Source organism: Lissotriton helveticus, chromosome 2_1 (assembly GCF_964261635.1).
Source record: "Lissotriton helveticus chromosome 2_1, aLisHel1.1, whole genome shotgun sequence".
NCBI lineage: Eukaryota > Metazoa > Chordata > Amphibia > Caudata > Salamandridae > Lissotriton > Lissotriton helveticus.
Window position 1 is genome coordinate 195,739,947 of NC_136059.1, and position 13,711 is coordinate 195,753,657.

Below are 13,711 nucleotides of genomic sequence, written 5' to 3' on the forward strand. Positions count from 1 at the left end.
TTGATAGTGTGAGCGGGCGATAATTGGCGGTTTATTTGATCGACAGAGTGGTCTGCTACTCGATGCCCAGTAGAACCCTTAGCCTGTGCAACTTTTACGGGTAATTAGCATTGTTAATCCTGGCACTGTTCCACGGTTTAAGCCGATAGGGGGGCGCTAAACCTCCCGCGGTGGGTGGGGGAGGTGACTTGTAACCATTGTGTAGACTCTTGCAGGTACCGCCCATCCCGCACCTGGAGCAGCCGCAGTCCAGTGAACCTGTCACAGCTGTCACAGCATGCCCTTGGTCTTCCACTGTCGAGCCCTCGCGGATCTTCATTATCATCTTGGCCCCACTCTGCCCATATCCTTGTGGTTTGCTTCATTTTACCATTAAAACGTGGTTTGACCTATGCGGGATGCTGGTTAGTTTGGATAGAAGCATTCGCCCCCTTCTTCATGTCTTGCAGTGCATTTAATGTGTCTAACTAACCTAAGCTTCGGTAGCTTGTATCACACCCCCTTTTAATGCCTGCTGTGATAGTGCTTTCTTAACCCATAATGCAGCTATTTTCACAGGTTAATAAATGCACTTGCGGTGGTGGCAGTAGGTCCAGTGTCTCTACGGGTTTTATAACATGCCTATAATATTGATTATCAGGGTATCATTGCAAGAAGCGTCTATAATTTCTTACATTCCTTTTGGTGAGGGGGGTGTAATCTAAAAGCAGTTGTCTCCCACAATTTGAAATGAATACATAACTTCACGCTGAGCTGTCCTGCCATTGTGAGGTTTTTGAATTGGGTGGGTGGTTTAGGGGTGTGTGGCGCTCTGTGTGTGTGTGGCGCTCTGTGTGTGTGGCGCTCTGTGTGTGTGTGTGTGTGTGTGTGTGTGTGTGTGTGTGTGTGTGTGTGTGTGTGTGTGTGTGTGGGCGCTCTGTGTGTGTGTGTGTGTGTGTGTGGGGGGCGCTCTGTGTGTGTGGCGCTCTGTGTGTGTGTGTGTGTGTGTGTGGCGCTCTGTGTGTGTGGCGCTCTGTGTGTGTGGCGCTCTGTGTGTGTGTGTGGCGCTCTGTGTGTGTGTGTGTAGCTCTGTGTGTGTGGCGCTTTGTGTGTGGCTCTGTGTGTGTGTGGTGCTCTGTGTGTGTGTGTGTGTGTGTGTGTGTGTGTGGCGCTCTGTGTGTGTGTGTGTGTGTGTGTGGCGCTCTGTGTGTGTGTGTGTGGGGCGCTCTGTGTGTGTGTGTGTGTGGCGCTCTGTGTGTATGTGTGTGTGTGACGCTCTGTGTGTGTGGTGCTCTGTGTGTGTGGCGCTCTGTGTGTGTGTGTGTGTGTGTGGCGCGCTCTGTGTGTGTGTGGCGCGCTCTGTGTGTGTGTGTGGCGCTCTGTGTGTGTGTGTGTGGCACTCTGTGTGTGTGTGGGGCGCTCTGTGTGTGTGTGTGGCGCTCTGTGTGTGTGTGTGTGTGGCGCTCTGTGTGTGTGTGGCTGTGTGTGTGTGTGTGTGTGTGGCTCTGTGTGTGTGTGTGTGGGGCTCTGTGTGTGTGTGTGTGTGGGGCTCTGTGTGTGTGTGTGGCTCTGTTTGTGTCTGTGTGTGTGGCTCTGTGTGTGTGTGTCTCTCTGTGTGTGGCTGTGTGTGTGTGGCTGTGTGTGTGTGGTTCTGTGTGTGTGTGTGTGGCTCTGTGTGTGTGTGTGGCTCTGTGTGGCTGTGTGTGGGTGGCTGTGTGTGTGTATGGCTGTGTGTGGCTGTGTGTGTGTGGCTCTGTGTGTGTGGCTCTGTGTGTGGCTCTGTGTGTGGCTCTGTGTGTGTGTGTGGCTCTGTGTGTGTGTGTAGCTGTGTGTGTGTGTGGCTCTGTGTGTGTGTGGCTCTGTGTGGCTGTGTGTGTGTGGCTCTGTGTGTGTGTGTGTGGCTGTGTGTGTGTGGCTGTGTGTGTGTGGCTCTGTGTGTGTGTGGCTCTGTGTGTGTGTGGCTCTGTGTGTGTGGCTCTGTGTGTGGGTGTGGTACAAATGCAATAGGTCTCGTATTTGCGAGAGATTAAGGTATTGGGATTGTAAATGACAATGCCATTTATTTATCTGTTTTCAAAACCAACACATAAATAAAAAGTTTGTCATTTACAATGGCAATAGCTCTAACTTTTCCGAAGGCGAGACTGTTGCATTGTAAATGCTTGTTTTTGTATTGTGACCATCTTTAGCATTACAAATGCATAAAACGCAATTTGTTTATTGTAATTAAATCCTTGCGAATTATCAGTTATATCAGTTGAATTTTTTTTAATAAATAATGATAATGAAGGTATAAATAGAAGATAGATTTAAAAGATAACTAATCAAGTCAACATATATGCTATATTCGAGGATCATGTAGTACTGTTTTATATCAATCACATAAGTGCTTCAGTTCCCTACATAGGGATAGTAAGCGCTAAATAAATGCTGCTGTACCATACATTACACTTGGTCTCTGAAATAAATAATAACAGACTGTTAAACAAATGATCATTGTAGTTTATTGCATGAACTTTTCTAACAAACTCTCCTTTTTTCTAGAGTGAAAGAACTGAAGAAAGGAATTAAATGTTGTGCTACTATCACAACTCGAAGTCGGACTGTTGGAAGCTCCTCTCCAAAAAGGGTACAAAACCAGTCCTTTTCACACCAAGGGGAAAAGACCTCTCCTAAAAAAGTCAAATTGGGCCAGCAAAATCCTTCTTTGGTTCCTTCAAAACTGAAAGCATACCCTTCAGTGTTCCATCCTATGAACGTCCCTCTCGCCTCCACTCCTAAGGCAGTCAAGAAAGGAAGCCCTGTGAAAGGGAACTCCAGCCAACCCTGGCTCCACCGCACCACTCCAATTAAAGGCTTTCTTAAATCAGGGAAGCTCTCAAAGAAGAGGACTGAGGATCTGGCATGGCATGCAGGCAAAGGGAAAGGAATTGCTGTCGGTATCACAGCATCAGTCGCAAGGGAATGTGACCCCCGAGAAGAGTTTAGTGAGCATGAAAGTTCGCCGAGAACCCAGAAAGTGCAAGCGGTTAGGCCAGTGCTAAAGCAAATTGTACCCAGGGATAGGTTGTCCTTTGAGGACATTCGTCACTGTTTGTCTGTTTGCAGCACCACAGGCAATTCAAACCACCTTATGAAGAAAGATTCTGAACTGGAGACAAACTACCTCCCACTACAGAAGGAAAAGGAGCAGCATCTACGGATCTATCACAAACAGTTTCAACAGCCTCCTATATTACAGCAAAAATTGAAATATCAGCCTCTGGAGAAGTTCTTAGCTACGTATAGGCCACAAGAGATTAAACTTCAAGATAATAATGATAATCCACATCAAAGATCTGTGCTCTCAGAAGCTGTAACCCAGCCTGAAGACTTGGACGATAGTGATTTTAGCGAGGATTCTTTTTCATATAATTTTAATCAAAGTAAAAAGAAAAAGAGAGGCAAAATTGACCATAATTGTCATTCATTTTACCTACACGATAAAGATCTTGAAAGCTTGGCTGATCATAAACTGGCTCCTGGAGAGCAGCTGTGTTCCATATATGGAGAAGCACAAATGCAAGATCACAAACAAAGTGACAGGTGGTGTTTCACTAAAGAACAATCCTGTCCAAAGAATAAAAATATCGAACAAGATAGTGCTAGGACTCGATGTGATCGGTGTGTCGAAGAGAATTTTTGTACTTCTCCTTTCCCGCAAAACAATGACACACCAGAAAAACCATATTCCTATGAAGAGGATTTGGCTTGCAAGCGTAAAAACCGCAAAGATTTCCCAGCTGGCTTCAAATACAGTATCTATAACAAATGGCAAGTAGATTCCGATGTCAGTCAATCATTAGACGAAACCTACAACTCCTCTCTTGCCAATGTCTTGGAAAGCAATGTCACGGAAAATAAAGAGAGAACAAATGATGGTCACGCCTTCATGGAAGACCCTTTAGAAGAGCAACAGGGTTCAAGAGAAGAAAACAGACAAAAGGAGGAGGAAACTGGGCACTGTAAGATGTCAAATATGTCAAATGGATCCATTTCTGGCTTGATGGACCCTCTCAGTGTGTCCCTTCTTGAAAGCGAAAGAAGTACAACTTGGGATGAAGTGCCTTTCCAGAGTCAAGAATCATACCTTTTACTGGACCAAGACCCAAGGACCTTGAACACTGATAGTCCAGCAGATTCCAAACTCTCTCCAGAGAGAAGTAAAGCATTGGTATCATCAGGCACTATGTCAGAGTTTATTAAACAAATACTAAAATATGATAAGTTCTCAAAGCTTCAGGATGCACTAGAAACCGACAGCGAGAGGATAGCACAGACCCTTGACAGTTCAAAGTCTTTTTGTAGTTTTGAAGATTCTGGGCCACCCGCTACTCATCCTGCCTCTGGCACTGATAAATTCTTAGACGCAGCCAAAACAAGATCTTCTTGGTCAATAAGAGATCGCGAGAATGAGTTCATTAATACAAAACATGATTTAAAAGAATCTTTTAACAGTAGGCAATACGATGCAGACACTGAAGAAACCATTCTCAGACTAGACTCCCCAGATAAATCTCCCAACTTTGACACCAAAGACAAACAAATTAACAAAGAACCTCAAGAGGCCTCTATCAGCGTGACATCTCTGGGCAGTAGCATTGATGACAGAGTACATAATTCAAATGGATCTCCTTCCTCACCACCTTTCTGTCATCAAGATAAGGAGATTAAGGCTTGTTGTGATCAACATAAAGAAAAAATGTTGCCGCACCAATTGCACTCATGTTGCAACAAGATCAAAAGTTTGCAACACACATTTAAGTTATCTCTTCCAAGTGAAGAAACAGGGATAGTTAGCAATAAAATGGTTCCAGCGGTTTTTGTGCAGGACAACCTCATTACAACAGAAAATGATTTGGGATGCCCAGATAATAAAAGAAGTTATTCTTTGATACAGAACTCACCTAAAAAATTGTCATCCACAAGCAGCCAGACGAGTATATCGGAAATGCTGAGCAACAATGAAAAAACCCTTGGAAAAGCACAGTAAGCTTATATTCCTCTTTTTCAATTATAAGTTTTTGGAAATGCATACCATTTCACTTGTTTCTTCCGTATTGCTGATACAGGGCACCCATATATAAAAGACATCAACTATTATTAATACTCGATGTAATTGTTTACCTGCCATATACTCGCGCTAGTTGTGTATCTGATGTCTTTGTCACAACTGATCATTGGTAGCCAGTTCCAAAGGCAAGCACAGTAAATTGGACATTTCCTCCCTTACGATAAGCACTATGTTTGGAGCAAATGTCCAACTTTCCAGGAATTTGCAAACAATCCTATGAGACACCTTACAAAATCCGTACTTTTGCAGGATGATTCACATTCTTAAAATGTAGGCATGTAAAAATCCACGAGGTGGAAATACTGCATACCAAAAACTGATGTAAATGTATATTTGTGTGTCTAACTTTTTTTCTTTCCCCGGGGGTAAATTGTTTTCCCAGTTGAAAATGTATTTTCTACAGTCTCATTAAGTGTGTGAGTCTTTCCTCTTGATTTCCACCCTTCTCTTTCACCTGAATTTGCAGGTCAGATCACACAAGAATACAAATCTGCACCCAACCCTAAATTTGCAACAGCGAATTGCAAAAGTAAAATGTTACTAATACCTAGCTTGTGAATTGCTATTCGCCATTTACCCTAAGGGATTTTTTTCCACGACTATGTTGAACCTTGAATGCCCACATGTGTATATGAATGGAGACCCAGGCTATGTTATTAAAAGTGGATGAAGCATACTTGATTCTTTAGACTTCAGCCAGTCTTTTGTTTTCTTGAAGTTAAAGGTTGGACTTTGGCCTTGTTCTGGAGAATCAGACGCCTACATGGATGCCCTCTCTCAATCACAAATCCTTTGGCGCACACATCCATACACAGAGTTCTATACACAGATCTGTAAAAGGATCAAGCCAGGCTCTATCCATTATAAACCATCACGAAACAATACATTAATAGATTTCCAACACTGCTGGTCACTATCCACTGCGGCTCAGCTCTAAACTGTGCAAATCTCAATTAAACAGCGTCCACAGATCATCTTGATGCTGTTCATTGAAAAAACAAAATCATTATAGGGTCCTCAGATTCCAAAAGCACTTAAAGACTATAAAGACAACGGAAATACTCTATATAGATGCATGTAACATAAGATATTCGTTCGTTTGAGAGAGAATGCCTCCAAAGAGTCGAGTTGCCTGATAGTCATTCAATGGTCAATGAGACTGCACTCAGTCGAAGTGTTTAGGCAGTGTTTTTGTTGGTAGGACAACGATAAGATAACCTGCCATGACATACTGAAAAGAGGGACGAACCATATGTAAGTAGTTACCTCATTTATTTATGACCAGTCCTGACAGCAACTGCCAGTCTCCCCACGTTCTGTGTTCCACACAGGGAACATGGTCGTGGAGAGATTCCAATGAGAATACAACAGAAGATCCCAACACACCTCCCTTCCCACAACCAAAAAGTAAAGAATGGAAGAAGAAAGAGAAGAAACAACAAGAGATGGGGAAAAGAATGAAGATGGAAACAAGCAATGAGGAAATCAATACAACAAGAGAAATATCAGTACATAGCATAATCTTGAAACTTAGCTGGCATAGATCTCATCCTAAAAGAAGACCTTTTGTAAGCAGGAGAGCATGGCTGATCACTCCTGTTGGAAGGAATAGCTTTAGAGGAAGAACAACTGGGAAGAACAAGAGTGGCACGAGAAGATGAGTCAACACAGACACCCATCTTCCCACCCACATCACAATTTTGGATTGACGAACAATGGAAATGGCACATTTATTCCACACTTTGCCATTATCTAACACCACCACCCGGTTTCTTACTTCCTTAACCCTGGAAGGAGCAAAAAAGCGAGAATCGCTCTTGCGAAGGAATCCAGGTTTCTCGATTCTTACCCAATCACCTACGCACACAGGAGAAACTTTCTCAGAAACAGTGGCATATTTGGACTGGATCGCGGTCCTGACATTTACAACACTACCAAGTTTAGTTTGATCAATCATTTTTCTGGACATCCTATCCTTGTTTAGTTTGGAACCAGCAACTCTTCCTCTGAGTAATATAACAGGAGATATCCCAGTACTTATATGAGGAGTTGTTCAGAATGCCCATAACATATCCCCTACAGCCACACGCCATGATAAACCATTCACCATAGCCAACTGTAAGTGGTCCTTAGTAACGCGATTAAAGTGGTCCACTAAACCATTGCTGCGGGATGGTAAAGAGATGTTAGAACATGCTTAATGCCATGTTCCCTAAGAAAGACCTGCATTTCCCGAGATACAAGTTGAGTTCCATTATCCGTCACCAGATCCTCAGGAAACCCTTCAGGAAGGGAGACTTCCCTGAGGAAACTAATGACAGAAGACAAGTTAATACACTGAACAAATTTGACTTCCGGCCACTTAGACATATCGTCCACCAAAACCAGAGCATACAAAGGCGGACCACCAGAAATTCCAAACGGACCAGCAACATCAACAGCAAGTTTAGATCAAGGTACATTCTTAACAGGCACAGGATCAATAGGAGATGGATGAGTAACTTGAGTCTTATCACTGAGAACACAAGCACAACAGTCCCTAACAAAATGCTCTATGGACCCATCCACCCCTGGCCACCAAAAGTCCTCACGGATTCTGCGTTTCATGGCACGAATACCCTGGTGACCTTCATGGGTGAAATTCAAAATCTTTTCCTGCATACACTTGGGAACAACTAAAAGGCCACCTCCGCGCAAAATACCATCCACCAAAGACAACTCATCACAAATCCTTTTAAAGGGAACTAACTCTGGAGATAAATCTCTATTTACAGGCCATCCCTGAACCAAAAAGTCAGCAACCATCTTGATTTCCTTGTCTTCAGATAAGACATTCAACCACTCTTGCTCCGAAAGCGCACCTTTCACAACATCAACTACCACTCCAACAACACATACCACATCAAGATCATCTTCAGAAGAGAGGGAGAGATCTTTTGCCAGAGGTAAACGAGAAAGAGAATCGGCAATGTTGTTTTTGATGCCAGGTACATATTGTAAACAATAATTGAATTCTTGTAATCTGTACTGCCACTTAGCAATTCTTGGAGTGGTGCGACCACCCCCCTTAGTGGTGAAAAGGTCCACCAACGGTTTGTGATCGGTCCTGAGAATGAACTTGTTACCCCACAGGAAATTCCGAAAATACTGAACACCCAACCATAGAGCCAAAGCCTCTTTCTCGATGGTGGAGTAAGAACTTTCAGCACCACGAAGTGTCCTGGAAGCAGACGCGATTACATCCTCACGACGGTCACCCCTTTTTTGCATTAAAACTGCACCCAAACCAATGTTACTGGCATCAGAGGAAACAATGCATTTGTCATTGATGTTGAATAATTTCAAAGGGCGGGCTTGCACAATTTCCCTTTTCAAGATACCAAATTGGTAAGTGCATTTGTCACACCATAAAAATGTAACATTCGGAGGAGGAGCTACGCTAGCAACCAAGATGGCCGCGTAGGCTCCCGGCTGCGCCGACCTCCTTCTCCAGCCGGACGATCCTGTCTAATATCCTGAATTTCCGCCCACCTTTCGTGTGTATGAACCGGTGCAGAGTCTGATGGTGAAGTCCGGAGAATTTTACCGGCCTGAATGACGGAGGTACGTCGTGTTTTAATTTACGGCCTAACCCAGATCGTGAGCCGGGTCCTCGAGTACTGACCCAGCCGGGTTTCAGTTGATCAACATCGGCCGTGGGACACTGGTGGGGTCCGGTCTCTCGATGTGGAACTTATTTTTGCCCGATTTCGATGGCGGTCACTTGGTAGCTATACCACCGCAGGAGTGGTGACAAAGCACGTCCAGGGCTGTGGGCGGAGGTCTCTGTCCCGGTTTGCCGCCGCCAGGTTCGCTGGGTCGAGATCCTCGCTCGCGGTAGCAGACTAACGGAGTGCTGCCGTGATAATAGCCAAGTCACCTTCTATAGCTGTCCGATTCGTTCTTGTCGGTTCCCCCGGAGAGACTGGGCTCTCTGGGGAACGTGACCATGTTCGAAGCTGATCGAGAGGGGCAGATTCGGACAGAGTCCGAGCCGTCGCTGAAGACCGTTTTGGCCGCCATCGAGACACTACATCAACAAATGGAACTTATAGTCCGCAAAATGATCGCCAGTCCACTAGTGACGAGAAGTATGAGACTGGACCCAACTCCATTGAGCGATCAACAGCGAGCTATGATCCCCACGGTGACCATCATGCCAACAAATACGGGCCCCGTGCAGAAAGAAATAATGAAGTCCTTGGTCAGTGTGTCTATAAATAAAAATGAGCCCGTGGCCTTGAGAAACTCGCCATCTTTAACATCGCTGCAGATCGAGGCAGGACCTGTTGGTTCTCCGTCTCTGGATACTGTTGGTACTTTTTTCTGGATCACAACGCCATTTTTCCCCTCCCTGGCTGGATTATTGGGGTCGAGAAGGAAACGACATCGGGAATCGGACTGGGTGAGGGCGATCGTCAGGGATGGAGGAACCCACAGGGGCTTGATATTTATGACTCATTCCAGATTGAACTTTTCCGAACTCTTGGTGCTCCTTGACTCTCCTGTTAATGCGGTGGTTCGTACGGATGGGGTTCGCATGAAAGATCGGAAGGGCCAGGGATGAGATCTACGGACTGGGTTTAAGATTGTGGCTTCAATAAATGCGGGATTTGTCATCATTATGATCACGGAAAGTTGGGCGGTGTTTAAGGCTTCCCCTGTCTGTTTTGTTAATGTTCTTTAAACAAATTTTTAGCTAATTTACCGGGGTTGCTTGTTTCTGGCAGAAGGGAGGGGAGTCTGGGAGCCTATATGAAGATATTCTCCTCCACACGTCCTTTTGTTTTCTATTTTTAGAACCTAGTTAGATGGGGCGACAGGCACACTGCTAGTTGGGGTTAGGCGAAAGCCATATGCAGGTGTGCAGGGTGGGGGGTTGGGGTGTTTTGTATTGTCTTTGTTTGTTTTTGTGTCCGATATCCTCTTAATATCCTGATATCGGGTGCCTTCCTATGGGGTAATCCTGCTCGATGGGTGGACGGGTCCAAGGGGTGATATTGCTCGCATTGACTTGTAGAATGTACCGTGTGCTATTTTTGCATGATTGTTGCGGTCGTAGTTTCACTTTCAGTTCTCTTGCCTTACGCACTCCTGCCAGTTGGAAATATCCTGTCTGTAACGCTTCGGTCTCTAGGGGTGGTGGGGTCTGTGATTAATGCTGACTGATCTGAAAAGAACGTTTCTCCTGTTTTAACGCGACCGCACGACTGCAATTATTCATAACATCGTCTTTGCCCTGGGGAACGCCCAATGATTTACTCTATGATGGTATAATTGTATTATGTTCCGTGAAGTAAGGTACCTGTAATTGGCTTTTATGTTTTTTCACTTTAATAAAAAGATTTATATAAAAAAAAAGTAACATTTTTTTTTAACAACTCTCTCAAACAAGAAGTTTTATCTGCAATGTTTCCCACAAATTTAGCATAGTACTCTACTAGTCCTAAAAAAGAGCGCAATTGATCCTTATTAGAAGGCGGGGGAGCATTTTGGATGGCATCTAAATTTTTGACTTTCGGTTCAATCCTTTTATTGGAGATGTGGTGGACTAAATAATCAACCCCCTCCCGAAAAAATGTGCACTTGTCTTTCCTGAGTCTTCAACAGAGTGCCAACACTTGTTTATCAGATACAGTCTTAACACATCATTAATCTTTATTTATCAACAGCGTGCATTTTGCAGGTCTACTTCATTGTCTCTTTTAAAAACTCTCTCCCTTCATTATTGTGTGTGGGCAGCAACTCACCCACACGCTGTGCGATTATGAATCATACAGCTGCCCCACCACCATTTCTACAGTCTCCAGGTTCCCCTCCCATAATATGGCAACAGTGGAAGGACACTTTTGAAAGCTATATAGAGACCATTGATGGTCACACGTTTACCACTAAAAAGAAAAAAGCACTGCTATGTACAATTTGGGTGCAGAGGGTAGAAGCATTGTGAAAACTTTAACCCTAGAGGTCGTTAGCACTCGTAGTGATGATGGGGATTCCTTACTCGTCGATGACTGTGCATCTTTGATAAAAACTTTAGAAAAAAGGTTAAATCCTAAGAAGAATGTAGAAGTTGAATGTTGAAGACTTAAAGTACACTATTGCTGAAGGAAGACTGTTCGCAAAACTGAGAGTGCATCGACGTTCATAATTATAATCCGAATTGCTGTGCGCATCAGCGGAGGAAACAATACTAGAAGCTGAGCGCATTGAAAAATTGAGCTGTGCGCATCATCGGGAGGAGCGATGCATTGAGTTCATAAATATAAAACAAACTGCTGTACGCATCAGCGGAGGAAACAATACTAGAAGCTGAGCGCATTGAACAGTAGAGCTGTGCGCATCAGCGTGAAGATCCGTTGCGTTGCTATGACAACGTTGATTTGCAGAAACGAGTGTTTCCAAAATGGCCGCTCACAACGTCCTCGCGTTACATGCAGCGTTCAGGCAAGTACAGGCAACGCTACGCGACGCTGCAACGTCACAAGACAAGGCTCGTCATGCAACGGCTGCAGTGCGGGCACACCACAAAGTGCCCCAACAGCGCGCAAACTCAAAAGTACCTTGAGGAGCCCAAACTGGCTCTAAACATCACAGCGGGATGCAGGAGGGCAAAGCAGGAATGCTGAAACGGCACCGCAGGCTCTCCAGGGGTGCCGAGAAGAATCGCCGAAAGGGAAACAGCATCTAGTGGAAAAACGAAGTCGGGAACAGGAGAGCAGGACTGGTCAACTCGTCGCCAATGAAAAGAGGGACGAACCATATGTACGTAGGTACCTCATTTATTTATGACCAGTCCTGACAGCTCCCAGGCAGCAACTGCCAGACTCCCCACGTTCTGTGTTCCACGCAGGGAACATGGTCGTGGAGAGATTCCAATGAGAATACAACAGAAGATCCCAACACATACCTCTTGACCACACTCATGTTTGACCTTTAAATGTATGTTTACAAATATTTCAGTGTCTTTTATCTCTAACACAAACCAATTTAATGCAGAGAATTTTATTTCCATAAAGGACATGAGAGACCTGGTTCACAAAATGTGTCCAGTTCTTGGTGCAGAAACCTTAAATTCAGAAACCAATGTTCACATGGCTGTTAAACTCAGCCGTGGAATTGGGGAAATGCTGAACCCTTCCCAGGTTTTAACCCTCATTTGAAATATGACAGGTATTCACCAGATTAGAAATGGCAAAAAGGCATTGCTGGTGTTGAAAATGCTGGTTTTAGTGGTATAGAAGCAGTGCGACGTTCTAGACATGGGCCTAATACTTAAAGCCATTTGCAATTGTACTTTTTTGAGAGGTGAGGGGGCGATGGCGGAGGGGGTTGGAGAAGTTGGCCAGAAAACTTTGGTAACACCTACGGATATGTGTTTGTGGGTATTCTCAAGCTGGAAAAGGTCCAAAATGTACTTCATTCATAGACATGAGTAAACATCTGGTGGGAATGTGCTAGAATACTTCTTACAATTGTTCAGGATGTAGGTGACTGCACCCCACACAAACGCCTTTTCGCATGACCATGACGCATGACCATTTGTATGGTATATAAAATTATGCATATAGAAAGCCCTTCACCTTGATAGCACTAGAGACTATCGAGTGGATGACCAGCTCTTCATTGGTTTTGCTGGCTGCAAGAAAGGAAGAGTGGTGCACAAGCGCACTCTTTCAAGATGGATCATCCTCTGTATAAAGATCTGCTACTCTTTGGCCGGTAAGGAACCTCCAGAGGGTATTAGTGCTCACTCTACTAGAGCTAAGTCATCATCAACTGCTTTGTCTAGGGGTGTACTTGTCGAGGATATTTGCAGAGCCATGACTTGGGCCTCCCTCCACACTTTCCCAAAGCATTACTGCTTGGATACCGAGGTGAGGAGGGACGGCCACTTTGCGCGCTCTGTCATCCAGGATTTTCTGGTATAGGAGAGTGGACACCCTCCTCCGGGAGTGGGGACTGCTGTGGGACTCTATTCACAAGGTGAGGATCCACTGGCAGATGTATCTATCAGAAGAACAAGTTACTTACCTTCGGTAACACTTTTTCTGGTAGATACAGTATCTGCCTGTGTATTCCTCACTGACCCGCCCGCCTCCCCGTTGCCACTCTTCTATTCTGGAGTTTATTGTATTGTATATATTTTTATTGTCAAGGAAATGTTTTATTTCAATTGCATTCCTGTTTTTGCTTCACACTGTGTGTGTTATCTTGACATTTGTGTACTGTGTATACTGTGTATATATTTACTGTCATTGGTCCGTCCGTGTGCCCCGAAGACACGGAAAAAAGGGCGGAACTGACGTCATCACGCCGGCGTGGGCCTATTGTAGTGTCAGTGACGTCAGCCGAGTCGCGTGCGATGCCTTGCCTCTATGACGTCGTCCACGTCGGCGCGAAGCTACAAAAAGAATTTCCTAATGTTGCTGATGCAAGGGGATATTCACAAGGTGAGGAATCCACATGCAGAGACTGTATCTACCAGAAAAAGCGTTACCAAAGGTAAGTAACTTGTTCTTTAGTTATTTTATTGTCTAGAACCAAGCAAGCCTGGCACGAGTAAACAATAAATACTTT

The 13,711-nt window shown here is 44.6% G+C and overlaps 1 protein-coding gene across 3 annotated transcripts in view; it reads left to right on the forward strand.

Moving 5' to 3' along the window:
- KIF24 (kinesin family member 24) overlaps window positions 1-13,711 on the forward strand; it is a 269,135-nt gene that overhangs the window by 190,510 nt on the left and 64,914 nt on the right. For all 3 annotated transcript variants that reach the window (XR_013606988.1, XM_078674708.1, XM_078674709.1), the window contains exon 11: window positions 2,524-5,007. Coding sequence is in view for 2 of the 3 variants with exons in the window: in XM_078674708.1 (XP_078530834.1) it covers window positions 2,524-5,007 (2,484 nt within the window). In the remaining variant the exon portion in view is untranslated. The remainder of the gene's footprint in view (window positions 1-2,523; window positions 5,008-13,711) is intronic.